This window comes from Apteryx mantelli, chromosome 13 (genome assembly GCF_036417845.1).
Source record: "Apteryx mantelli isolate bAptMan1 chromosome 13, bAptMan1.hap1, whole genome shotgun sequence".
NCBI classification, from domain to species: Eukaryota; Metazoa; Chordata; class Aves; order Apterygiformes; family Apterygidae; genus Apteryx; species Apteryx mantelli.
Window position 1 is genome coordinate 7,802,129 of NC_089990.1, and position 26,979 is coordinate 7,829,107.

Consider the following 26,979-nt stretch of genomic DNA (forward strand, 5'->3'; position numbering starts at 1 on the left):
TGAGGTATCAACATATGGCTGATCAGTCTTGGAAACTTTTCTGTGTCTACCACTGTCTTCGTTAGAAATAGAATATAATATTGTGGCTTATGGTTATGGTCTGTGTCTTTGATTTGTTCTTAGCATCACTTCAACAACAGTGGCGTGTCCCAGACGTTGGAAATCAGTCTTTAAGCTGTGCCGGGGGAAGGGAAATCAGCTGGTCTGTTTTGGGATGATCGTTCCTGGTTCTGGCAGTTTGCTGCGACACCGGGAGGAAGGCTGGATGGAGCTGCAGGGCGCTGGCGCGGCTTCTGCCGTTCCTGGCGGGAGCAGGACGGGACCACGCGCGAGGAGCCGTTGCTGACGGCCAGCACAGCCTAATCTGCTTGCACGGTAAAGGAGATTTGCTGTCGCAGAAGAACGAAGGGAAGAATTTTATAACCCTCCTCAGAGGGCGTTTTGATAGGCAGGTGCCCTGTGACACCGGATGTGATTTCAGCTAAGCAGTAAAATATGGTTCGAAATAGCTTCTCGATCAGCAGGGGTGCCGGTCGATGATGTTCGGCCCCGAAGCGTTGCCCCGAACTGCGTGTCGCTGGTGCGACTGGTGTTGCCCAGTGCCGGCAAACCCGCGTGTCTCCGGCGGCGGTGCCGGCTGGGCTCCGCGGCGGGAGCAGCGTCCTGGGCCCCCGGCCCGGGTTTGCGTTTCACTTCTTTAACCATCTGCAGCGCTGCAAACCGGTGGATATCTCTCCTCCATCTCTGGTTCCCTCCGGTGCTGGGCAAGATCCCTTTCTAAGCCATGCCGTGTAATTAAAAGATTTAGAGTTGTGGTCACTTGTCATTCACCCAACTTTTAATTGGTCCACTTTATTTCTCATCTAATATTAATGACTTTTTCCCTCGAACCCTGCTGGTCTTTTTGCAGGCGCAGGAGCCATAGGTTTCTCTGGCTGGCTCCAATCTAGTCATATCTCGCCACGTTAAAGACGTGATTGTGTATGTTTGCTAGATGCTGTGTGACTCATGTAATCACCATGCAAAACGCATCATTCATAAATTGTTTAGCGCGACCTTTTGTACAGTAGCACTAATTATTATTATCACAGAAGCCCAGTAAACTAGACTAGTAATTATCAGGGATTTATTTGAATGGACAGCTAAGCTATTCTTGGCAAGTTAGTCAAAGCAGTTGTCATGACAGCCACACAAATGTGTCTTATGAATTGGGTTAATTAGGGTAATTAATAACTGTTGTTTTGCTCTTTTTAACAAGGTATTGCCTCGACAGTATCAAAAAATAGAAATTGTACCTGGCAGAAACGTTCTTTTTCTAGCAGTAACCTTCAAATCACAAAATCAAAGTAGTAAATACCTGTTGGGTTGTCACTTCACAAATAAAACTGTCATACTGTTCCTTGCGCAAAAAACAGTGAGGAAAAGGGTATTTTCTAATCTTACTGCTGAGCTTTCACTGCTGTGTAGTGCTACAGAGATTTGATGTCATCATTATTAATATTATTTATTTTAGTGCTGTGCTGCTCTGAGCCTTAGCTGTAGACCAGGTGTCCGTTGTACCAGGCTGCCTATGGACAAATGCCTTCTCTGATGGAGAAGGCAACGCCAAGGTCCTCTGAGCTCAATGGAAATCAGGTCAACTCTACCCGTACCAGAACTTAAAGCCAATTTTGAAGTCAGGACCATAAATTATTGTTGTTTTGCTTGTGCATCGTTTAAGCCTCATCAGGATGACTGCCCGGTGCCAAATCTCCAAGTTCTTGCTCAGGCAGAGCATCTGTTTCTTTCAAAGGAAGTGTTTTGCTGAATAAATGATTTTGGTTTTGCTGTTGTTGTTGTTGCTAATATTGAGTAATGGTAGCAACTGATGCTGCTAATAATGAAGTGGCACCAAAGAACCTCGAAAGCAACAAAAGAAAAAGCTAGTTCCCACCCCAGTGCGCGTCCAGTGAGTAAATTGCACTGCGGACACCACCGGCTGCCTCCTACGAGGTTTTTCAGCCTTTTTAACTGCAGGAGCGCAAGGCGTTTTGGAAAGAGTCTGCGACGCCTGATCCCCCACTGCCGTCCGCCGTTGGTGGTCGGAGGGAGAGGTGTCATAAACGTAGCGAGTGTTTAGCATTTAAGAAAGTACGTTTTTGTCGTTTCACCAAATCATACCGCTGTTGTTGTAGCGAACCTTGCTGCCAATTTGTACAACTGCAAATCCAGCTGCCGGGAAACACTAGAGGTGCGTGGGCAGGGTGGCGACCATCTCCCGTGGTGTTGGGGCTGCTGCTCGCCGGGCTTGGCGCCTCCCGGGACGGTCTCACCGAGGGCTGGAGGATCGGCTGCCGATTATTTAAAAAAGGCCCAAGATTAGAGATGTGATTCAGAAATATTACGTAAGTTTTGTAGAAAAATGACCTAAATACATGAGCGAAGCCTCTGACTGACTCTCCAGCTGCAAAAAGCCTTGTCTATTTTTATCACTTCCGGGCTTTCGAAGCCCTCTTTTAACTTAAGCTTATTTGATAACGCACGTCTTTTAAAAAGAAAAGAATAAGAAAAATTAAGGAGGAAAAAAGGAAGGGGAAAAATATTCAAAGAAAAACACCTCTATGGGGAAGGTAGGGTTTTAATGAAGAAATATTTTACACCATTCTCCTACAGCCTTAGGGCTAATAGCCTGGAACTGGTACTTTGGCTCCTTAAAAAGCCCAACAAGACAAGCCAATTACGGACTCTGAAACATTTTTATTTTTAGTTCCTTGTAATAGCAATTCATCCTCTGCCATGGTACATTAACTGGAAGGAACAAGAAGTAGTAAGGTTTGGGCCTCTTTGTAATAACTAAGCGACTGCGTTTGCCGGATTGTGGGTGTCGGGGAGTGCGTCCCCCCTCTCTTTTGGGGCGAGGTGGGCGGCGGGGGGCGCCCGGCGGCGTTCGGAGGAGCCGCGTGAGCTGGGTGCGCGGTCGCGGCCGGCTGGCACGGAGGAGACATCGGTCCCTTTCCGTCTGTCGGTGCAGCCTCTCTCATGGCTTCAAGGTTTTTTGTTTTTTGGGTTTTTTTGTAGGCTGGAGAGCTGCGTTTTCCTACCCGAGTAGGAAAAAAAGTGGGGAATACTGGTTTTGATGAATAATTTTGTTGCGAGCAAAATCCCCTTGAGGCTCAGAGCGGGAGCTGGCAGAGGCTATTCTGATAGCGAGTCTTCCCTAGCAATTACAGATAAACAATTTAAATGATAACAAGATGAGCGCACGGGGCAGTGTCTGACTGAGTTTTATTATCCTCCGTTGTGGGGGGATTTTAACCGAAGTCGGGCCGAAGCTGCCGGAACGCAGACTTCCCGCGCGAAGGGGAGCGCGGGCGCGCCGGCACGCGAGCCGGCCCACGGGCCAGGGACGCGCGAGGGGCAGCGTTTCTGGCAGCCGCGTGGGTCGTACGTAAGGTGGAAGGTCTCCCGTGCTGCTCGCTCCGCAGCCACTGCGAACGGGGACCGCGGCGCCGGGCAGGGGCTGGGGAGCGGCGATGCGGCCGCCGCCGGACCTGCAGCCGTTCCTGCCCCTTCTCTGCCTGCCCGCTCCCATTTCCTCACCCATAAGCAAGGAGAGGCAGGCAGATCCTCCGGCTGCCTCCCCGGTCCCCCGCGCGCAGAGGAAGGGGCGAAAGCACGGGGACGGGCGGCGCGGTGCCCCTGCGCCAGCGGAGCCCGGCGGCTGCCGGGAAGTCCCTTCTCCTTTACGGGCCAAGGTGGCAGCTTCATCTCACGCCTTCATTATTTTTAACTCAGCTGCAATGATTTTTGGCTTTTCTTCTCCCCCCCCCCCCCCCCGTTTTTTTTTTTTTTTTGCAGTGACAAATCTGCGATTTCTTCTGTTCCCTACAAAACGCATCGTTCTGACCTGCCACTCCGGAAAGTGAATGACAAGGAGTTTTATTTAGCCCTAGCGATGGGAACATTTGAAAAAAAAAGGGGTTTTCTGTTGTATTTGTTTTCATTCCTAATGGAAGGAGGCAGGGGAAGGACAGTTCTGAAAGGTTTTTTAACAAATCTGTAAGTCATGCCCCATTACCCTAGGCCTGCTGATTAGCTCCAGATTGTTTCTTGCACGACTTAGAGAGGGGTATAGTCCACAGCAGAAGCCGCATTCATATATCCAATACACATCTGAAAGTCCCATAGGTGACGGGGAAAAAAGTGTTATGAGGTTTATTGGCTATTATATCCCTGCAGGGATTTTTCCTTAGCGGCTGTGTGCTCTCCCCTGCAGAAAATGCCCCCTTCGTGGGCCAATATTTTGGCTTTCCCTTCGGTTTCGTGGTGCTGGTGCCGAGCGGCCGCCCCCCGGCCACCCCGGCAGCGGCTGCTGAAGGGATCCTGCTGCATCACGGCCTCTAAAGAGCTTTAGGATTGTAGGTGCCATATGAACGTAAGGTAGTTTTCTTATTATTGCATTTTTGCACTTCATAACGATACTGCAGATTTCGGATATGTTGACAAATTCAAACGAGTGATACTATTTGCGGCTTTCGGGAGTGTAATTATGGCTTCATTGTGTGTCGCCACTCTCGGAATTGAATCTGGATTTCTAATCCTATACCCTTTTTCAAAATCACATCACAGCAGCTCCTTTCCTCCTGCCTCCGTTCCATTTTCAGAAAAAAAATGAGAAAGCCTGTATTTATTTGGGGAGGGGACAGGAGTTCAGAGCGGATTAGTGGGTATGCCTGTGCCATAATAGAATCGGTTTTGATACTTTTTCTCATTCTGATGAACAGTGTGATGCGAAAGGATGAACTCTCCCAGTGATTTCTCTGCAATGCTTTTTATTTTATCAAGAGAAAATGGAGGCCAGAGGCAGTTCCTTCAGTGTTTAATAGTGTCCATCAGAAGCAAATGCCCTTTATTTAAGCTGCAGTAATAATTAGAGGGTTGCTAGTGTTAAGCAGCCATGGAGTCTGGCTCTGAGGAATGTTCATTGTGCCTCATTAAATTTGGAATTAGTACTTAAAAGGTCAGAAATAAATATTCTGTTTATATTTCAGGGGTAGTAAATCTAAATGAATGCTGTGTTTGCACATCCTCGTCTCGGCTCGTTCCTGCTGAACGGGGTTAGGCAGCAATCAGAATGTCTGCAAAAAAGCCCAGCCCCAAAACCAACCATGGTTTCATTGATCAAGAGCAGGAAAATGAGCTGCTGTATTACATCTAATTATAAAACATCAATATCAGACGCTAAATGCACTTACTGTTTCAGAAACACTCTATTGCTAGTTTACAGTTTGCAATCTCATGTATTATAGGCTTTAGCAATAAGCTCCGATATAGGAGAATGGCCTCAAAGGGAGAAGCCAGAGGTCAGATCTTTTTAACCTTTATTGAACTTCTCCAGGTGACTGACTCTTAAATGCTCCTTAATAATAACTGAATTGCTTCACATTTCTCTTCGGCCTTGTTTGGGGTTATTGACACAACGCAAGTACATGCTGCTTCCCTTCTTTTTCCCCATAAAGGCAGAGGTTTTGCAGCCGAGGTGCTGTTCACCTCTGGGTTTCATCTCGGCCAGGTTTGGAGCTGGCTGGTTAGCGGGTTGATGATCACCCACCTGATGGCTGGTGCTGGTGCCTGTGCGAAGTCCATCAAGGGTCTCCAGCGGGTCCCCGACGCGCGGGGGCTCGTCAGCGGGTGCTCCGTGACTGGCACTAATTGCCTCCGTGGCTGGCAGCCCTGGCAGCAAGGCCAAGGACTGCGGGGGCCGCACGCCCTTGGTCCCGCCAGTCGGGGCAGAGGCAGGCAGGGGAGCTGCCGTCGCTGCTGCTGGTAATTCGAGGTCACCCTTGCCCATGGCCGTCAGTCGGGCACCTCTCCCCGGCACGCAGTGTGCACGCAGAAACGAGCTCAAAGAGCGGTCACGGGGTTTCATGCTGAGTGGAGGCAGCGGCTGGCAGCTGAACGGGCCATTTCCAAAGGCCCCTGACACTGCAGAGGTTTCGAGGCCAAAGCGCAGCAGCCACTGGCTCCCCAGGTGAAAGCGCTATTAGTCATTTGGGCTAGAGTTTGCACCGGGCGTTTAACCAAAGCCTTAGGCTGGTGCTGCTTCGAAATCTCCTCCGATATCTGCCATGACTGCAGGTGCCTATTCTGGGTACTCGGAGTGTAAGAAAGCATAGAGTGATGTGTCTTCTGCTGCATCTTCCCAACTTGTGGCAGCTGGCTCTTCAGGAGCCTCAAAACCAGGGGTTGAAGCATTGCAGGTCCTTGACATTATAGATACCCTCATGCATCTGAGCAGAAGTAGTGGCAAGCGCGCCTGGGAGGAGAAGCGGCGTTTTGGGAAGTGGGTCAGCCCATTGTTCATTCAAGTCTGATCTCCAGCCTCTGGTTGTGGCCTTTGACTGATGCTTCAAGGCAAAGCTGTTCTCGTCAGCAGCCTGTAGTACCTTGGCCAATTACGCGATGTCATACACCAAGGGGGAAAATCTTTCCTGACATCTTTTATGATCAGTTTACAGCCTGGAGCACAGGTTTCGATTATTCTTATCTTAGTGTGTAGAGAAACCAGTCATGTTGCTGGTCATAAAATCAGCCTTGGCTGTCCTCATTGCCTGCAACGCCTGTCTGTCAGGGTCCCCACACCCTCGCCGTCACTAATGAAGAGCCCGTCTCCGTGCATGCAGTTGGGTGAGAGGTGTCAGAGTCATCTGCGTGGGTTAGGACGTTGCCTTCTGCGTGGTCTAACAGCTCTGCTGGGCTGTAAGTTGTCATCTTGCATTATGAAGTAATTGCTTCCCGAGTGGGCTTTGGAGTTGGAGTAAGGGTTCTTTGTTTTAAAATGCCTTTGTTCTCCAGTTGCTCTTGTTGAGATACCAACAGGCTTGATGATGAATCCTGTCCTCAAATTAGGGAGCAGTTCTTCCCCTAGGACTTCTGCCAGGCAGGGTGTTTGTGGAGCTGTCCGGCAGTGCTCACAGTCCCCTTTCCAACGGTCAGCCTGGAGTCTCTTTGCAGCCCTGGGAGGTGGCCGCTGTGCTCCGGGTGGCCAGCCCGTGCCCGCCTCCCCATGCCGTGTCCGTGTGGGTGGTGCAGGAGCAGCTGTGCGCGCGTCGAACCCTTGCACGCGGTGCCATGCGCGCTCACTCACGCTGCCCGAGTCTTGCGAGGCAGGAGGTTCCTCCTGCAGCTCTTATCCATATTGTGCAGCCTGCATTGCACCAAGGATGAGTTGAAGGCAGATGCTTTCCATGAGTTCAGGACATGCCTAAGAAGCCAGATTGCCTAGAAATCTTCTCCAGGTCCTGGAGAAGCTGCAGGGCTCCCTGGGAAACGGACCAGCGAGGCAGAGGTTTGCAAAGGGGTGAACTAGGTTTTAGCCCTGAGGTCCCCATCGAGTTATAGGGAGCTGAAGAGTGCTTTGTGTGAGCAGCTGGAGGTGCACCAAGCCGTCAGGTTGCAGTGACGGGTCATTGCTCAGGAGGAGGGCTGAGATTTCAAGAGCCCCAAAACTGCCAGCGGTCTGGCCGCAGGAGAAGGCGGTGGGGCTTCACCGGAGCGGCAGCCCAGCTGCCCTTGCCATGCCGGCCGCGTGGAGTCCCGAATGCCCCGAGTGCTGGGCATCTGGGAATTAACTCGGTGTCTGTCCCGCGGAAACAACGCCACGGAAATCTGGCATGACCCTTTGAAAATTCGCCCTAGATTTGTGAGCCAGATGGCAGCGGGAGCACTTTTGCCTCCTCTGGGCTTTGTATGTTGTTGTCTTTTGCCAAAAGTGTGTTTGGAGCAGAGAAAAGGCATGTCACTCCGTCACCAGCGCCCAGGCTGATGCGTGTTGTTTTTAGAGAGCTCTTTTTCCTTCTCTCCGTCTCTTTTTTTTCTTTCTGTCTTTAAAGGACAGTGCAGAGGGGGGTGAAAGAACAAAAAACCTCCGAGTTTCCCCCCCAACAGTGGTTAAAAAGCTTAGGTTGGTGTTGATGGGAGCATCGCAAGGACGACCCCAGGCACCACTCGAGTTGAGTTGCGGCCACCTGAGCGGGGAGGCCGCCTGCGGGGCCGTTCCTTCGTCCTCGGCGGGCTGACTGATGGCGGTGATTATGTTGTGTTTTGTACGGAGCCTGTTCCCGTTGGGAACGAGTCTCAGACCACTTACTTATTTCCCATGGGGTAATAAGCAGCTTGCTAAATGATAATGACTTGTAGTTGTTGCTGATGCAGACTTCGTTTGACCCGATCCCCATTTTGAAATTATCCATGTTTCACAAGGGTAGCTCGAGTGTTTTTATTTAATTTGCGTTATTCTATAGTGCACATAATATAGTTCAAACCATAAGAATTAAGTGTTGGCAAGATTTCCTAACAGGAAGCAACAGATTTATTTCGGATTCTGGAGTTTTTGATTGATTGTCCCATGAGAAGAAGACTGAGGAGTAAATGAGAATGGGAGAAGCAGTTTTACAGGCCCTGCTTTTCCCACCGGGGAGGCTACAAGTGTTTTTGTGAATGATTTGACATTTCTGTGGTCCCTGAATATGCCTACAGCACCGATATAAGGTCAGAAGACCTGTTCTCCCAGTGAATACGTGCATCTTAAGGCAGAGATTGAGGGACTGGGGTGGAGGAACCATTACACAGTTTGGGAGGATTTTATTAAACCCAGAACAAGAGATGCACATTGCAGGCTTTGAGAAAGGTCTGCTTTGTTTTCTAGTAATAAAGGGTGACATGCAAGCTTTATTAACGAGGCATGTAGGAAAAAAAAAGGCTCAAGGGATAACTCTGAAAAAGTGGTGCTAAATGTGTCATTTTTATGAAGCTGATTTTGTGAAGGGTTCCTACATGCTTTGGCAGGAGGTTGCAGCAGGTTTACAGTAATTTGTAGAAAGATAGAAATGTTTTCACCCTGAAGTGAGAAGAAGAGCAAAAAGCCCATGTTGATATGTTTTGGATTTGTATTCCAAGTCGGAGATTTTCAAAGGGTAGATACCTGTCAATCTGTTTAGGGGAGAGATGGGTCCAGCTTGGAGCAGCCCTGGACTTTCCTGGGAGGTTGAAATGGAAGCAGAGGACCTCTGTGGTCTTAAGAAGACCCTGGATCCAGATCCAAACATAGCATTAAAAGCTGATTTTAACCTCCACAAAGTCCAGTTTGGAGAAAAAAAAAACCAAAAACCAGAAAACACTCAAAATAGCTGAAAAGAGGGAAGAGTGAGGAAAGAGCTGAATGCTGAGCACCTGCCGAGAGGCCGAGGAGGCTGCTGGGCGTGAGGACACGTGCCGGCTCCGCGCTGGGGGAGCCCCCCGAGCCGGGGTCTCGCTCGAGGCCGGGTCCGTACGGTCGTGCTGTGCCGCCCTCTGCGCTCCGCACCCAGGCAGGCGTTTTTAAAGATGCTCATTTGTAAAACCCAGAAGCACCCGGCCCCTGCATTACTGAGGTGAAGCGTTACAACAGCTTAACGGATTCCTAATGAACCGAATCCCACGGCTTACCCGTTGCTCGGTCGCGGCTGTGCACTCTTTGGGGCAGAGAACAGGCTCTTTTTCCGCCTCTGGTCCGTGTCCCGGTGCCGAGCAGCGGCGTTCGTGCAGGCAGCCGCCCCAGCCCGCTGACCTTTGCACTGGCCCCGCTTCGCTTTCATTAAGCTTTTACGTTAAACGGCCTTTGGGTCCTTTGGCTTTCGTTTCTGTTATTTTAAGGCAGAGCACAAGTAGTCGTTAGATTAGTATCTCGCTTCTCATAGGTCATTTGATAATAGGAAAGTCACCCTCCCCATGTCCAGTTCAGGAAGAGTTTTATTGACGTTTATGCATCTTTTCTTTTAATTTAATGGATACGATAGTTCTCAAAAGAAAACAACCACTGGAGAAAAAAAAAAAAAACTGTTTAAAATTTCCCTGCTGATTGCTTGATTCTGAGTGTGTCTGTTGTTATATTTATATTTGTGTTGCTAAGGCAGCAGTTAAAAGCATTTTTCAAATTAGACATTGGTAAGCTGCGTGCAGAGCCAGGGCCTTCTCTTTGATGGAATTGACACGAACATGCCTGCATGTGAAAAGCAAATCCCAAAGTCGGGAGGACAGCATCGTTTTTATTGCCTCCCGCAAGAGAAATGCAGTCTGAAGCCTTAACTGAGACCACAGAATTCAAGCTCGATGATACTCGGTGCTTCCCGATATCTCAAATATGTTGTTTATTCATAGCATACCTGCTAAGGGTCTGATCCGGACAAATGCTGAGCATCCCTTAGGCTTGTTAAGGTGAGTGGGAGCTAAGCATTGGCAGCCCCGTTGGGGAGGTTCCCGACGCACCTGGGTCTGAGCAGGGAGAGGAGCGGCTGCGTGAGAAAGGCTCGCCTCTCCTCGCTTTGATTTTTATGGGAGCAGGCCTGATCATTAGGGAAGTAATGGGTTTGTTTGCTTTTGCCAAAATAATGAAGAAGAGGGGCTGGACTCTTTATGATGCACTCCATGAAAGAGCACGCTGTTTCATCGGCAAAAGCAAGCCGTAACTTTTCCCTCTTTCTTGTTCAACTTTGTTCTTTGGGCCTCATTAAGACAGGGAGTGTATCCTTTTCCAATTAAAATGTTGACATGTTAGAAATGTTCTCCTTCCTGGTCATTTCACCTCTGTTTGAAGTGTTTGCACTTTTCAGGGTGAACTAGAATTAAATCAAGTGAACTTCAGTTGAATAATGCAAACTATAAAGCAGCCCTTCTCCATGAAAAATCTCATTTCTTTTTTATTTTTCTGTTTTGATCCCATAGCCTCTATGGAGATAACCTTGACAGATAATCCCACAGCTGAGGAGCAGCCCCATAAACTGCCAGGCTGCCTTGTAAACCACCTGGAGCGCACCAGGTTGGGAAGCACAGGCAGCCCTTGCGGAGGGGGGCAAACCACCAGCGAGCGGAAGCAGATTTCCCTTCTTTGCTGCCATGTCATTCCTTGTCTTGTCTGAAATCTGGAAGTAATTTGCATTAGTAATGCTTTTCCCGGTGGCACACTGGATTCGAAGCCGGGAATGGATAGCGCGCATAACTGAAACCCCCGCAGGAGCCGAACCCCTTGCACGCAGAGTTGCGGCGCTGCGTCTCCGTGAGTGACGTGATGTGGGGTCTCCAGAGCGGGGGGCGAGCGTGCCTACCAGAAGGAACATTATTCCAGTCAATCAAATTGAAATCATGGGGAATTTGCTCATCAGCGAATGATTTCTGTTGGTCCAAGATTTGGTCTTTTTTTCCTTTTTGTCAACGGTCAATAGCGAAGCTCCCAGTGACGTGGGCACGGCCGGGACTTAGCGCCAGGGCTGTGTGTGGGCTGCAGAGGCAGGCGTGCCTGCAGCGCGCGCGGCGTTCCCCCAGCCCGCTCAGGACGGAGAGCGCTGTTGTGAGGGTGCCATGGGGTTGAACGTTGCCTGCGGATGGTGCTGGGTGCTCCCCGGGACGCCTCAAGCTTGTGCCGTTGTGGCTTCACTGCTCTTTGCGCTTTAAAGCTCTGGGATGTACCCGTATATGTTGAAATTTCCTCTCTGCTTGCAAAGTCTGTGTAGCCTGAAAGTCCTGAGCTCCACTGGCTGGAGCCTCGAGTCAGAAAGAGGCAGCAGCAGTCGTTCAGCACCATGGTCATGGTCAGGTGTGGTGGTCCCCCGTGGAGCGTTGTATCTCCAGGGTCTTCCAGAGCCTGGGAGCGATCGGCGGGGAGCAGGGCAGGGCGGACACCCGAGCGCGCCTCAGAAGCAAAGGTCACGGGCAGGTGCTCGTGGTGCGGCTTTTTGCTCGGTCATTTCCAGGGCAGCCCTGCATGTGCTCCTCGCTCCACCCTCTCGTTCTTCTCGCCCGGTCTTCCCGGGGCCGAGGAGCCCACGCCGAGCGGCACGGGCGGCAGGGGGACATGGAGAGCTGCTGCTGGGCACGGCAGCGGGGCTGGAGACCCGGGGAAGGAGCCGGCTGAGGCGCCGGATTTGCTGGAGCCGTTTCCACGTCTGCCAGGCTCGGATGATTGAGTGTGCTGCCCTCTGAACAGTGATTGCTTTAAAACTGTCTCTGATTCTTCCCGTCCTCCATCGCTCAGCTGCTGTCACAGCCTGTTTACAAAGCGCTTCCCTCCTTGTGCCGGCTGGCGCTCTCATTTCCCACCTGCCCCAAACCGGGCCTGCGGGAAGGAAATACAACGGGAATGCCTCCGAGCGTGGTGGTATCCCTCCCCCGGAGACGGCAGCGTCGGGATTGTTGGGTAAACACCGGATCAGAAAATTTCTGCAGCGTTTAAATCTTTGGCATTGTGTATTTTAAAAATACACGTGTACGTTTCCTGCAGAGACACGGGGCACTTGAACAATCAAAGTCGGGCTGCAGGAACAAGGATGCAGGAACTGCAGGGACTAGTAGTGTGTGCAGTAAATCTCCTGCGTGACTCTACAGCAGTAATTACTATGTGAAAGTAATAACCGAGCTGTGCCGAGTGCTAGGCCAACTCCCCCAGCTCGCAGAGCCTTGCATGTTTCTCTCTGGGAGGCTCCTGTTTGGTAAATTAGATATTGTGCTGTATTTCAGAAAGGTCACACTTAACCAGCGCCGCCTTTGCTTTATTATCTTGGTACAGCAGTATAACCTCTGCTGGGGTACGATTGGATTTCGCACTCGGCTCGGCTGCAGCTGCCCCGCTCTCTGCATCCTGCCGTTGTGATTACGTTAGCAGCAGACTCTGCTTTCCTTTATTTATTGAGACATTAAAGATGCATGCATTTATTTTTACCATGTTCATAATTGCCACGAAAACAGGCCATAGTATTCCAAAGTGGCTCTTTGGGAGGGAAAGGGAGGAAGAGGCTGGGGAAAGGAGGAGCCACAGCGAAGCCGCGCCGACTCGGGGGCTGCTGGAGCCCGGCGAGCGCCCCGCGGCCCGGGCGCAGCGTCTCCTGCTGCTCCCTTCGGTTCGGGCTGCCCGTCGGGGCACCGGGGCGGCGCTGAGGCCCAGCGGCAGGGCCCTGCCGGTGTCCGAAAGCGGTGCCTTTCCAGCAGACGGATCCTCCAAATTGGCTAGGAGCTCGCTAGTGACCCAAGTGAAGATGCTCGCGCAGGGTGCGGCCGTGCTCCGGCCCGGCTGCTCCTCGCCGCTGCCTGCTGCAAACTCTGGGGCTTCGTCCACGTCTCCCTCAAGCCATGCGGCGCCCGCCCGGTCCCGGCCACGCAGCTCCCACCACGTCCCGGCTGTGTGGCTCCCACCCCATCCCGGCCACACAGCTCCCACCCCATCCTGGTTCCCACCCTGTGGTTCCCACCCTGTCCCGGCCACATGGCTCCCACCCCATCCTGGCCTCACAGCTCCAACCCCATCCCAGCCACGTGGTTCCCACTGCCTCCCGGGGCAGTTGCTCCGTGGCCTCGCTGGCGGTAGCCCCCTGCTCCCTTCCCTGCTTTCCAGCTGCTTTTTTGGAACACGTTCTGTTCATTGCATACCTGCCGTTAGGAAAACCAGAAAAGCCAGGCTTTGTAATCTGGGGTTGAAAGAGGGTGTTTGAAGTGCAGACTTTGTTAGTGGGTTTTCCTTGCAAATGACAAATCCCTCGACTTTTCTCCCTCTCTTCCACTCCCCTCCAACTTTTAACCGTTGTCACCCATTGTTTGCTTTTGTATTAATAACAGAGCCCAATGTCTCAGCAAATGAAATGATTTAAAACAAAGAAAAGTGCCCACGTTAAATTCTCTGGCAGGGGATTACCTTGCTGGCATTTACATATCTATGCAATAAATATTTTAACATGTTAATTATACACTAATAAGAAAAATACCTTTTGAACTTTCAGTCAAATTGACACACGGAGAACTGAGTCCATCAGGGAATTAAAAGCAATTAGTTTTGCAACAGAGCGTAGTCACACCGTTTCTTCTCTGCAAATTGTTCTGTGGTCACCCCTGAGCCTTTTTTCGCCGAGTGCTTATATAAAGACTGACAGGGCCTGGCATCTTCGGCTGCCTTAAAAATAAGGTGTTCGTTTTGCATCAGAGGTGTTTCTGCCTCGGAGGGGGACGGAATTAGCTTTGGTGAACGTGTACGCGAGCGCGTGCTCGCGGCGCCCGCGGGTGCTGCGGGACGGGACGGGACGGGCTGCCGGCGCGAGAGCCCAGGCGTCCGGGCCAGGGCTGGGCCCTGCCGCGCTCCTCGGCGCCTGCTCCTGTGCCCCACCGGGAGTTTCCCTGGGAAAAGGTGGATGCCGCCCCAGAACGACTCCTTTCTCCGGTGCGGGATTTACCGGTTGCTTTGCCTGGCACACGATGAACCCTGCAGACCCGACTGTTCCCGTTCTTAGATGAATCAGACTGGTAACTATCTCCCTTTTCTTTTCCTCCTTTCAGACTGAAAACTACTCCTTTGATTCCAACTATGTGAACAGCAGAGCTCACTTAATAAAAAGGTACGTAGGTTTGCTTGAAAGTGCTTTGGTTCGCCTAGCCAAATCCTGATTATTTAATGTTCTTTCTTACTGCGTTATATACTGCTTGCTTTTTTTAACATGCAAAATGTTTCAAGAATAATCGTCTGATTTTAAAAACAGTATTTACTTCCTATTAAGTCCAGTTGCTCTTGTTTTTCAATAGAGTTTTTTTCTTCTGTTTGGCTCTTTCACACTGGGAAGTTGCAGAGAGTTAGGTGGAGTGCTGTTACCCTGACAGCTTTAAAATTCATAGTTTATTCTATTTGAATGGACAAGAATAAAATGATAGATTTGGATGGTGAGATCTCTCTGCCGTGTGAGGCGGAGGAAAAAGAAATCTTGTTTGGGGGCAGGTAGTTTGATACGTGCTCACTGTTTTAGTTTGAATACCAAGGCAAAACAACATTTTACTGTTGTTGTTGTTGTTGTTGTTTTTTCCATTGGTAAAGAGTAAATCTCAGTTCAGTTGCAACCTAGCAATTACCCTTGGGTGAATTTAACCCTTTGGGTAAAATTCTGCTTTTCTCAGTGTCCTCAGAATTTTCCAGGGGCAAAGAAGTGACTCCAGTAAGTTAACGTCTCGGTTATTCCAGCTTAACCCCATTGACTCCACCTCGACTGTATTAAAATAAACGAGTGCTGAATATCGCCCTGCAGGGGAAGGTCTCCAGTCCTTCCTCTCCCTCGCTTTCTATTTCCAAGGCTGTAAAAGACACTGACACAGCAGGATCGATACTAATCAGGCGGCCGCAGCGTAGGGCTGGAGGTCTGTCTCCCCGCGCGCCGTGGAGCTGCGCGCTGCGGGGCTTGCTAATCCCCCTTCGCAGGATGAGGTTAGGCAGGCCGCAGGAGGTGGCCGGCAGCTATTTCCACCGTCCCCCTTCGCGGTTCCTCCGCCTCTCCACCACGCGCTGCGCCTTCTCCAAGCTGCGGCGTTTGAAGCAGAAAGGGAAAACGTTGCAGAGCGAGGGCTGAGGGACGGCGTTCTGCGGAGCGTTTTCCGTGCAGTCTGCAGAAGCCAGCGTGACGGCAGAGATGTAACGGAGAGCAGAAGCGGGCCCTAACTGTTGAGATCTAATTTGAGCAGTAAAAAAAATCCAATTATCTTGCTGGCTAAGATCCCATTTGTTTACATCTTAAAAAATATAGGGACTAAGGGAGCTGCGAGTGCAGGGTTTGAGCAACTTCAGTTGAGCTGGTGGAGGGCAGGTAGATTTGTCTGCATTGCTCATGATGTTTAACGATGCTAATGTGATTGCGAGCGAGATGGGCTGCCTGCGCCATACCACTCCTCCCGAGATAGGCTGCAGGCATCCTGGAAAAAAAAACCAAACAACCCAAATCCATTAATCTTTGCTCATTCACACCTAACATAAAGGCAAGCAGCGTGCCCGCCTGCCCCAGCAGGGTTTACTCCGCCGCCGCCGTATTGTTTGGGAAATGCTGCGATTGCCGGTTCTCGGAGACCTGCCCATCCTTCAGAGAAGTGTCAGCCGCGGAAACATGTTGTGTGGCTGCTGCATTACGGTCTGGTTCACTGCGGGGAAGAGCAACGCGTTGCAACACAGATTGCCTGCCCATTACGAGCAGCGACGCCGTGTAGGACAGAGTTTCCCCTCGCCTTCTCCTTTTGTCTTGTATCTTAAGTGCGACGGATGCCAGGGACACTGGGCAGACATCCGAGAACAAAAATATTTTCTGTAGCGTCCTGGGGCATCATTTTCATCCTTTGCCTTTATGAAGATGTTGTAGCACTTCTATCTTTGGTGAGTGAATCTCCTCAAATCCAGCACTTTAATTAATCTATTTGTACTTCTCCTGTGTTGTCTGCCTGCCTCTCGCTTATGTACGCGCACACAAATGAATTGTAGATTTGTAGTGCTTTCTTAACTTAAAATTCTTTGATGTTGCCTGGAATCAAAGTCGGTGGCTTCGACGGGGACATCTTTATTTAAAAGGCAATGTTTGAAGGTTTACCAATTTGTACGTATTTCAGAGTTGCCCCCTCATGTGCTTTTGGAAAGCATCAGATGGTAGGTGGTCTGCTTGGTTTCCGTGGAGACGTACAAGGGCTTTACAAAGTAAAGAAATCTGCAGCGCTTTGGTGCTTTGAAGCACAGGCCGTTTCTTATCGTGACCAATTTCATACCGAATCAGCCAGCAAGAAAGTTTGGTGCAGTTTCTGCATCGGTGCAAACCGATCCCCAGGCCGGCTTGCAGCAGGCGCTCGACGGTTTAGATGAGCCTGTCTCGCGCGAGCGTTGGCTCTCTCCCAGTCCTTCTGGGTGCTTTCTCTGGAGCCCTCCTTTCCCAAAGGGTTTTCTTCTCTCTGGAGGTCTGCCTATGCTTTCTGCTTTTCTCCTTCCAGTCCAGCGGTAACCAGCTCCTTTCCTATCACTGTGGTCATAGTGGTTGTCCTCAGTGGCCCTGACACATGCAGTGGGCATGTTTCAAGATGTTTCTGCGTCTCGTTTTAGTCTAGTGTCTTTGGGCTTCACCTCTGATAGCAGCTCACAGGACCACCGAGGGTGGCAGGGCTCGGGGAACGGCCAACGGGGCAGGAATGCAGCCTTCTCTGGGCCAAAAATGAACATCTTCCCCTTGGCTGCTGTCAGGAGCTGGGTGACTCCGGGAGACGGATGCCCGTTTTCTCCATGGGTAGGCTGAGACTTTGCAAAACACGTGGACACCAAGAAGTATCCCTCTCTGTTCCTGCTCTTGCTTTGACTATCTCTCTCTGCCTGCTGGAAAGCCTGTCTGGGTTACGTGGGAGAGCTGTTTTCCTCCAGGCACCTGTGGCTGTCAGGACCCGAGGATATCTGCAGAGATCCAGGCAGCAGAAGCAGTCTCTTCTGCTTCCTGTTTGTCTGGACGTGCTGGTCGCTCGTCTGCTGCCCGAGCTCACGTCTTACCCGACCCAGGATGAAGTTTTTCCTTTGCTTTGATAGCAGCGAGCTTGCAGGAATGCGCTGCCGCCGGGTTTCCCTTCCCGCGGGCACGCCGCCAGCACCAGGACATGGGAACTTGTGCACCGGACCAGCCCCGGCACCCCCCGCCCGTGCAGCCTTCAGCGGGGGCCGGTAGCTGCGATTTCAGAGGATGTCCAGGGAACTTGAGTGCCTATCAGATCTCCATCAAAGTATGTGAACTTGGACCCAGAATCAGTGGGTTATTTTTAAAATAAGAGTGATGTCATCATCATGAAAAGAAGCTCCCTTCTCTTGGAGGCATTTTTATTTTCAGACTTGAAGCTATTAGAGTTTGGTCTATAACCAGAAAAATTAGGGTTTAGATCCTTTTTTAAGTTTCATGTTAGGTAATATAACTTGAGGGCACCTGGTTATATAAACAGCTCATTTAATTTTTAATTTTTTTTTAATTTTGTTCTTACATCCAGTTTCACTCTCGAGTTCTGTAATACCTGGCAGGAGAGCGATCCACAGGCTTGCTCTGCATTAAGGAACAGCATCCATCCCTGTGCGAGCTGGAGGTCGTGTTTTCAGGGCGAAGGCAGGCAGATGCCGTGCCTGCCTCGCCCCAGAGCGGTGCCAAGCTGGCGTGGCATGGTGCGGCGCGAGCCCCTGGCCGCTGGTCTTCCCTGCGTTTCCCACGGGCTCTCCGTCGGCACCTGGGGTTGGGCTGCGGTTGGTCTCTCGCCGTGACTCTGCCCAGGCAGGAGGCAGCCTCGGTCGCCTGGTCGTGCCCCTGGTCCGCTGCAGCTTTGCGCTGCTCGTGTGGCTCATCTTGCCGGCCTGCTCCGCTGCGAGGAGCGCCGATCCGTGCTCTCGCCGGCTGCAGCACGCGCCGAGGCTGGTGTTTCGTGGTGGAGACGGCCCTCTGTGGCACGGGCTGCGACCACCTATTAAAGAGAGCCTCCGTCCAGCGGCGCACAGCCGGCGCGGGTCTTGCTCCGGGGCTGTGACAGCCACCCGGGCGCAGGGGAACGTTGTCCGATCCGTGCTGACATGACAGTGAATCACTGCTCTGTCTTTAACCCAGCAGCTCCACGTTCAAGGACCTGGAGGGGAACAGCCTGAAGGACAGCGGCCACGAGGAGAGCGACCAGACTGACAGCGAGCACGACGTGCAGCGGGGCCTCTACTGCGACACGGCCGTCAACGACGTGCTCAACACCAGCGTCCCCTCCATGGGCTCCCAGGTGCCCGAGCCAGGTAAGCCGTGCCGCCGCCGCCACCGCCGCGCAGCCGCCCGCGCTCCGGAGAGCGGCCGCGCTTCCCGCCCGCGGCAACAGGTGATCGCCGCATGCAGACAGCCCCCGCGCTCCCTCGCGTAGGTGTGCGGTAAGGGTGCTTAGCGCTTGCTGGGTATAATGCTTTACATCTGCAGAGTGCCGTACAGATAGAAATTAATCTTCACGCCACGCCTGTCAGGTAAGTAAGCGGTTAGGATTATCCTCGCTTTCACAGCTGGCAAGCCCGCGACCCTGAGCATCTGTGTGACAGCAAGTTGGTGGCGGAGTTGGGATTAGAGCAGGAATTACCAGCTTCAAGTCTGGTGCTCGCTCCTTCGCCGATCGCACCCCCTCCTCGCGCGCGCTTCGCCTCGCTTTGCGACGTAGGAGCTCGCAAGCAGGCGTCGTGCAAGCAACTTTTCCAGAAGGTCAGCTGAGCTCGTACGCGGTTAGTCAGACTTCCCACGAGGGATTAGCTCAGGCCAGTGGGAGAGATATTTGTGTCTTTTCCCCCGAATGTGCCGTGCAGTTTCATCTATTACGCATCCCCACATGTGCAGTCGGAAAATGAAGTTCTGATCTAAAACCCAACTCGTATTAGCTAGAGGAAAAGAGTCAGAGGAGTTCAGCTGAGCCCAAGCCGTCATTTGTACTCGGGCATGAATGTCGCTTTCAATGTCTTACTGATGCAAACATCCTATGCAAACATCCTGTCTTTTTCAATTAAGAAGTATGAATGCGGTTTGGTGCTCCAGCACAGGGAAGCCTCAGGGCTCTTGGCTATATCTTGAGATAAGTTGTAGCTGAGGCTCAAATGGAAGCCCCACTGCTAAAAGACTTAAGGATATGAAAACAAAATGCTGTGATTATGAACTGGTCTTCAGCTGTTTAATTCAATTCATGGTAAACATCATTAAAAGCCTTTGTTTTGCTGTCATGAAAGAGTCAAATGGGGGAGAGAGAGTTCTTGCCATCTGCGCCACCGAATGGGTTTTCTTTTCTGAAGAGAAGCTGATCGCTGTATTAATTCTCAATAGAGTCTGTTAAATGGCCATAGTTAACCCTGTGAGACTCTGTACGTAGGGGAACGCAGAGGTCACCTACCCATTCCCGCTGCCAGCCACACTAATTGGAGAGGGATGGCATCCACCATGATAATGCATTTCCAGACAACCCTACTGTGGCCAAAGATGAAAAAAATTAAACATTTATATAACTGTACAGTGGCAGTTTAATTCTCTGAGGACCAGCGCTGTGTCAGAGAATGCAGGCTGATAGCTATCATTTATTATTCTTCTGTTACAAAGAAATGCTTTTTCATTTTGATCAGGAGAGGGTTTCCTAAGATGCTTCTTGCAGTGAGGGATGGGTGTAGGAGCAAAAATATTCATAATTGATTCCCATCCTGTTGAATGGTCTGAATAATATCTGTTAATTTTTTGTCACGTTTCTTTAGCAAAAACCAACCTCAATGGACTGCAGATAGGGTTTTACAGAGATTACATTTCTGATAAGTCTGCATGCTGTCTCTCTTGTGCATAAGATAACAATGCAAATAAGTTGAAGAGAATGAGTTGGAGACAGAGCTCATCGGAGGAATTATCCCAGAAATAAATTTGGTCCAATCCATTGTAACAAAAACTCCTTATTGCATGCAAAATACCCAAGGAAAATCGGAAGTAGCTCTAAAGCGGACCTCCAAAGACAAGGCTGGCACCCAAGTCCAGTGATGCTCAGGGGGTTTAGTGCTCTTGTTTCTGGTATATTTTTTGAAGGAAATCAGTAAAACAGGGCGGGCGCCTGTTCATTGGTGCTGGTCACTTGTGCTGTCCCTTTGCGCTGTGTGGGGCGGTTCGTTGTGGTCCTGACCTACGGGCACCCAAGCAGCTGAGCACATGCTTGACTGCAGCTGGGTCGCGGTTCCCCAGGCTGCAGTGGAAACGCGTCCTCCGGAGTTAAGCACCTGCTTAAGGGTGCTCCTGGCTGGGCTGTTTGCAGTCCCAAAACTTTGGCTCTGCATTGCCATCTAGCTGGATTTGGCTGAACACTCACATGGCCTGGGATTTTTAGACGCGAGGTAGGAAAACCTGATTTTTGGACTCAAAACTAGAGCAGGGGCAAACTTAGCTATGCCGCCTAAACCGCACCCGTTTACATGGGAAAAGCTCGCGTCAAGTATTTGTCCCTAATGCTGCGTGACAGAAGCTTCCTTATGCAACCTGCTCTTTCCAGGCCTCTCTCCGCGGGTGTCTGGGGAGCTGCTCCCATGGATATTTTCTGCTGAGGTCCCTGCACGCGTGTTTAGACAGCGGACCCAGCGGGACGCATCCGGACCTGGGGAGGTGCACGCAGGGCGTCAGCAGTCGCCGCTCGCCCCGGCTCTGAGCTGGGCCCTCGGTCTTTGCCCGCGCGGTTGGCGAGGCTGCTTTCCGCAAGCCGCTGCGCTCGGCACCGGGCAGGGGACGTCGTCTGCCGGGCGCGCGTGGGCTTTGGGGCTCGGATCGGCAGCCGCGCTGCGGCTCCCGGCCCCTCTCCCTCGGCTCGCCCCGCTCCCGCGGAGGAGGCGGCGGTGGGGGCTGTGCCGCTGCTCCCCGAAATAAGCAGGTGGGCACATGCTCCTCTGAACCTGAAAACAGATCTGGGCTGAAGTCCTAGCCAAAAAGCCAAGTTTTTCCACAAATTATAAGTGGCCTGTCTCCCTCTTACAGGTTGCCACTCTGTGCCAGCAATGCCCTTTAGTCAGGCAGCGAATAGGGCTCTAATGGCCTGTTTGAGCCTTAAAGGAGAAACCAAAGAGAAGGTGATTAGAAATCCTGCCCCCAGGGTAAAGGGACTTGGAGCAGTCTCCAGCACTGGAGTCCATCCTGCCCCCTTGGAGGGGGATGGCTGCAAAGGCAGGCTGCCGGATCAAAAGTCGGTTTTGTTCAGGGAAACAGGTAGGAACCTGCCTGCGAAGTTATCAGTATGTTTATAGAATAATGGCAAGAAGAGTGTAGGCTTGAAAGTTAGCAGTTATTGTCACAGAAGCTGAAAAAAAGGTTAAAGAGATGAATATTTTCCAAGCTGATTTGTCAAGCAGGGACGGTAGAAAATAATCAGGAAAATCAAGGTATTCAGACTGCAGTGATAACAATAGTTCCCACGTGATTAAAGCTACGGTTTTGGCATTGTAATTTCTACCCAATTTCAGGTCAAAGTTGCAGGGGGAAGAAGGAAACAAAACAATATTCAAGACCGAGCTGCCGGGGATGCTTACACCAGCTAGCTAATAGCCTTCCCCAGTACACAGCGCGACTCCAGCTCACCGCCTGATGTGAGTTTGGGAAGCTAACGTCCCAGTTCCTTTCTTCAGATCACCATGCCTGTCTAAACCGCATCTCTCCTAATCCAGGAGAGCTGCATCATGAGCGTCTCTGGAGTTTGCAGTCGCGGTTATAATGATCTCCTGCCTGCGAGCTCTGCAAGGTGCCCCTGCTGCACGGCTCGAGCCATCGGGTCTGCTGAGCTTGGACCTCTAGTTATAATATTACAAGTGATTCATGAATGCCAAATTTTCAGATTTTTGTCCAGATAATTTCAGAGTCTTTTTATCTGCTCTGTGGGTAATCCTGGATCTGCCGAGGCAAGACACCGGTTGGCACAAATCCTTGCAGCTCTGTGATGTCTTGATATAAAGCGTGTTAATCAGGCGCGGGGTACAGGACAATTCCTCCTCGCTGGCTGTGGGGGATTAGCATGGGCCTGTCTAGCCAATCTGCACTTGCTGAGATGTTAGATTTCCTGCAGAAAGAGGTAGGCATGAATGCATGCAACCTTCTTTAGTGTTCTTAAAATAAATCTCTAGGCCTGTGGATTTGCAGCCTGGTCTTTCAAGACATTATCAAACTCTTTTGGACTTCAGTGGGGGAAAAAATGAAGGCGTGTTCATTAAATTATTTTCTTGCAAAGCAATCTTATTCAGACACGAGTAGTGTCCGGGTGGAAAGGTGCTCCAACATCCTTTCTTGTGAGGATGGGGCAGTCGGGGTGGAGAGGACTGCTCCTTGCCTGGGTGGCTGAGCCACGTGCTGGTGGCAAGCTGTGGGTTTGGGATTGCTGGCATTCCCCGCTGGCCACCCGTGCGTCCCGACACGGTGGCATGTGCCCAGCCGTGTCCCCTTGCTGCGCTGGTGGCCTTGTCCTGCCTTCTTCTCCACCTCCTCTCACCTGCTGCTTGGAGGGACATCAGCTGCCACTCCATCCTGGCAACAGTCCTTCTTCTTTCTTTGGAAATGACCTACATTTCCTGAAAAACGGCAAATTGTAGTGTGAAGGGTGTTTAGCTTTAGTGGGCAGCAGCAGGTCATCAGAAATACCGCCTGGAGCTGAGCCACTTAGCCTATTTCGGGAGCAGGCCTCCTGCCCAGTCCCTCTTTACCTCGGGATCTTAATTATTGATTATAAATTCATCAGTTGAAAAGATGGCTTTAATTGCGCTAATATGTACCCAATTTGGAGTTCATTATCACGCAGAATTGTTTTCCTTCCCCTGCTAATTGATACCAAATGGAAGGAGCAGGAATACCGGCGCAGCTTCACCTTCCGAGATTGCCTTGCCGTGGCTTTAATTGTTTGTTTATTTCTGGAGGTGTTAAGCGCTGCTAGAAGTTTATACGCACTTCTCTCCTCATATTGTCCTCGGCTGAACTTTCAGGCAGATTTGTTAGAGAAAGCGAGATTTTGAAGCGTCTGTTAGATCTCTCCGACGTTTCAGGTTGGCTGGAAAAGTTTATTGGAGGATTGTGGAAAATGCTGGGATCTCCGTTTATGCCTTGGCCCGAATTCACCGCGGTATTTAGTGAATTTTCTCAAAGTCCTGATGTAATCCTGAGTCAAAGTCCAGCACTGGAGGAGACCGTGGTTTCAGGCGAGGTGTCCGGGGAGGGTGTGAAGCGCAGTGTCCTTAGCAGGGCCGGAGCCCCGGCACGGGCGATGCCTCTGCGGGGTGACAGCAGGAAACACCGCCGGTGGCAGGAGACTTGCTGTTGAGTTTGGAGCTCCTGACACCTGTTCCTCCCAGCAAAGTGGGGAATTCGCAGCGTGAAATATTTTTCCAACACTGCGAAGCGTCGTGGTGCATTTCTCCGTAAATGGTAGCATGGACCAGATGTTTCCTAGAGTAATTGAAAATTCCATTTTATCAGAAAGCATTTGCTGTCAAAAAGTTTTATCTTTACTTCAACAAAGAGGTTGATTAGATCCCTCAGGACCTGAATTAGCATCTTTGAGGCTAGATATTCTGTTTTGTGATTCAGGTGGTTATTCCTCCCTTGGTTTTGCTCATATTGGGACTATTTCTTTCTTTTTTTTTGCCATTGCCCTCTTCCAAACATACCATTTGTGCAAGTTAGGCTTGTTTTCTTTGTGCAGGTGTATACAGACACATAGATCTTTTTAAATCTTTTTTATTGCCTTTTTCACCTTCCCTTGAGCCAGAACCACACTTGTACTCTATAAGTCATAGGAGCTCGCCAGCATAGAAACCAAAAAGTAACTATTTCAAATATATGTTTCTGATGTTATAAGCAACAGATTTCAAACTTATCTCAATTCCCAGTGGTGGCCAGTATTTTTAGCATCAGTTGTAGAAGGAAAATCGTTGGCCCAAAGAAGCAGTGATTCATTGTTTAAGATAAAAATAGAATCCAAAGGAAAGTATGAAAATAATAAACACACACTAATCATAAAAAGCTAGTGTTAGAAATAACCACCACAGCCATAAAATAGTGAAAAGCTTTAAAATCAAAGTTTGCGGGGTTTTAAGCAATGCTGTATGTCTCTTCAGAGAATTGCTTCTAAAAGCATCACTTTCATTTTTCTGGTGCCAGATCAGCAGTAAAGGTTGGCATGAAATGTCATTTGTAAAGACCTGATCTTGCATACATTTACACATTTGAGTAACTTTGCTCTCATCGGTAGTTGATTTGTGTCTGAGTCTCATAAACTCCAGCAAGATGAAGGGTCTTTGAATAGAAATAGGTTACATTTAAATGCTCATGTTAAGTCTCCTTTATACTATCACCTAGTGTATAAGTAGGCTTGAATGTAAAGGAGGACTGGGCACATTATATTCACTGAAACTGAAACTTTTCTTTTTACTTGCATCCCAAATTGTTCAGATACATCATCATTCACTGGATGAGGTTTTATGTAGAATATTCCAACTGGTTCTCATGCCATGCTCATCTCCATCGTATCTGGATGCGTTTCAGTCATGAATTGAGAACATGACTAATGGTATTAACTGGAGGCAAACACAGTTATTATAAATTGTTGATTTTGAACCTAATTTCCAGCAGTCATTTTATATACCTGCAACTCCTTTTTATTCTGCAGAAACACTGTACCTAGAGTTGTATGTATATGAAGACCTAAGTGATATATTCTAGGGCTTTGGAAGTTGGAAATACAGCTGCATTTCTCTGGAAGTTTATAAAAATTAATAAAGATAACTACTTTCTTACATTCATATATGCAGCATAGAACATAAAGTATAACACTCTTAAGTGAGTGACAGCACATCCCTTAAGATGGATAAAAGCTGTAAGCTTTCTTTACAAGGCAGTGTCAATTATAATAGCTCTTCTGATTTCTGCGTTATTGGGTAGATCTTCCTGTAAAACAGCCTAAGGAAGCTCAGTGGTGCTCCTACAGTGGCCAGCGTGGAGGGAGCAGTCAGCTTTGCAGGATACTTTGAAACCCCAGAGAAGGATCTGTATGAAAAGTGGGTAAGCTGAGCTTTGGGATAAGAGGGGGGCGTTGATTATCTTCTTATTCCTACACTTGTAAATGATTACCTATTGAGCATCTAAATCTGTTCTGGCAAAAGCCTTGCAAAACCCGGGCGAGGAGCTGGGGCACCTCGTGCTGGGTTGGCGTGGTGGTTGCTGATCCCTTTGTACGCGGTCTCTGCATTTATCCGAGTGCCAGCTCTCGCTAAGGTTGCCCAAGCAAGGCTTGCAGGGAGACCTCGTATCTTCTGCTAGACGGGAAGAACAGCTGTCCAGCTCTCAGAGTGGCAAACCTCTCTTCAGGTCTGCCCTTAGCGTTGCCAGGTAGGTGGTGCTCAGATCCGTCTTTGCTAGGTAATCTGAAAACACAGCGTTGTGTTTTCACATAACCCTTACCGCTAGGGTTATCAGACCCTAGAGCATCTCAGAGACTAGAAAGTGGCTGGCTGACACGTGACACGACACGGATGGCCCCCTCGCGTTGTGTCTGCCTTGGGGTCGCGGGCTCTGCGGCAGTTGAGTTTGCTTGTGCAGAGCTTAGAAGAGTCTTCACGGGGAATTAGTGGTGGGGCAGAGGAGATACTGAAATCATAGCCATAGAAATGAATGAAAGCCAATCCCTTTTGTAAAACAATGGAACTAAATAACAAACAGATGTGTAACCTCCTTTGTTTGCACGACAAACGTTATCATATATCCCACATTTCTGGAATGTTTTCCTCAGTTTTCAGGTTCATTCGCACACAGATAATGCTTGCAATGTCTCTGTCCCTGAAGTTACTCAGTGCCAGGGTCGCTGCAGTTACAACCTGTGTATCCTCAGGTCTGTTCCCTGTAAGTACAGAAAATACTCACCAGATGTGAACGTTTTGGCAACACAGAGAGGAAAATTAAAATTTGGATCCATGCCGTGTTGTGTAGGCTTGTAATGGATGAATGATCTACCCAAAAAGTTGAAGGGCTTTTTTGCTAGGTTTTTAAATGTTTTTTTTTGTGAGTTTTTGTCAGATGTTGATATTGTCTAGCCACTGTTTTGCTGTGCAACTGGAGAACAATGTATGGGAGAGACGAAGGAAGTGATGTCTCTAATCAGAGAGTTCAGACTTCTCTTTGTGCTTGGTTTTGTTAATAGCTCCTTAACTCAAATCCCAGGCAAACAGTTCGAAGAGAAGATCTCTTTGTTAAAGTTCAACTGAAGGACGAGGCGGTTTAACCGTCTTCCCTGGCTCTCCCAAGGCATCCTTTTCCAAAAACACCACACAATACTTTGATTTTCAAATATTTCTAAGATAAATAAACAATTCTGTGAGGCTTGCAGCTTCCTTTTCCCTTATAAACAAGCCAAAAAAAGGCACATGTGCACTTTTTTTTTTCCTTTTGCCAGCAACCTCTAAGGAAACCATTAACTCTTTCTATTTCACAGCAATTAAGACTAGTAATGGTCAAGGTAAGAGTCATCATATTTAACAGTAGGGAAGGTATATGAATAAAAACTAACCTTCTGCTAACACAGCAAGTGAGCACTTCCTGATCTCCTACCGTAATCAATCTACTTTGTTAATGACTCTGAAAACAGACTGAACTGCTGGGGCTGGCACCAGGAAAC

At 49.8% G+C, this 26,979-nt stretch overlaps 1 protein-coding gene across 1 annotated transcript in view; it reads left to right on the forward strand.

Annotated features, from left to right (window-relative positions):
- Nucleotides 1–26,979, forward strand: part of PCDH19 (protocadherin 19) — a 70,041-nt gene that overhangs the window by 19,860 nt on the left and 23,202 nt on the right. Inside the window, exons 3-4 of the mRNA XM_067304142.1 lie at nucleotides 14,332–14,390; nucleotides 18,414–18,583. Of these exons, the coding sequence (XP_067160243.1) occupies nucleotides 14,332–14,390; nucleotides 18,414–18,583 (229 nt within the window). The remainder of the gene's footprint in view (nucleotides 1–14,331; nucleotides 14,391–18,413; nucleotides 18,584–26,979) is intronic.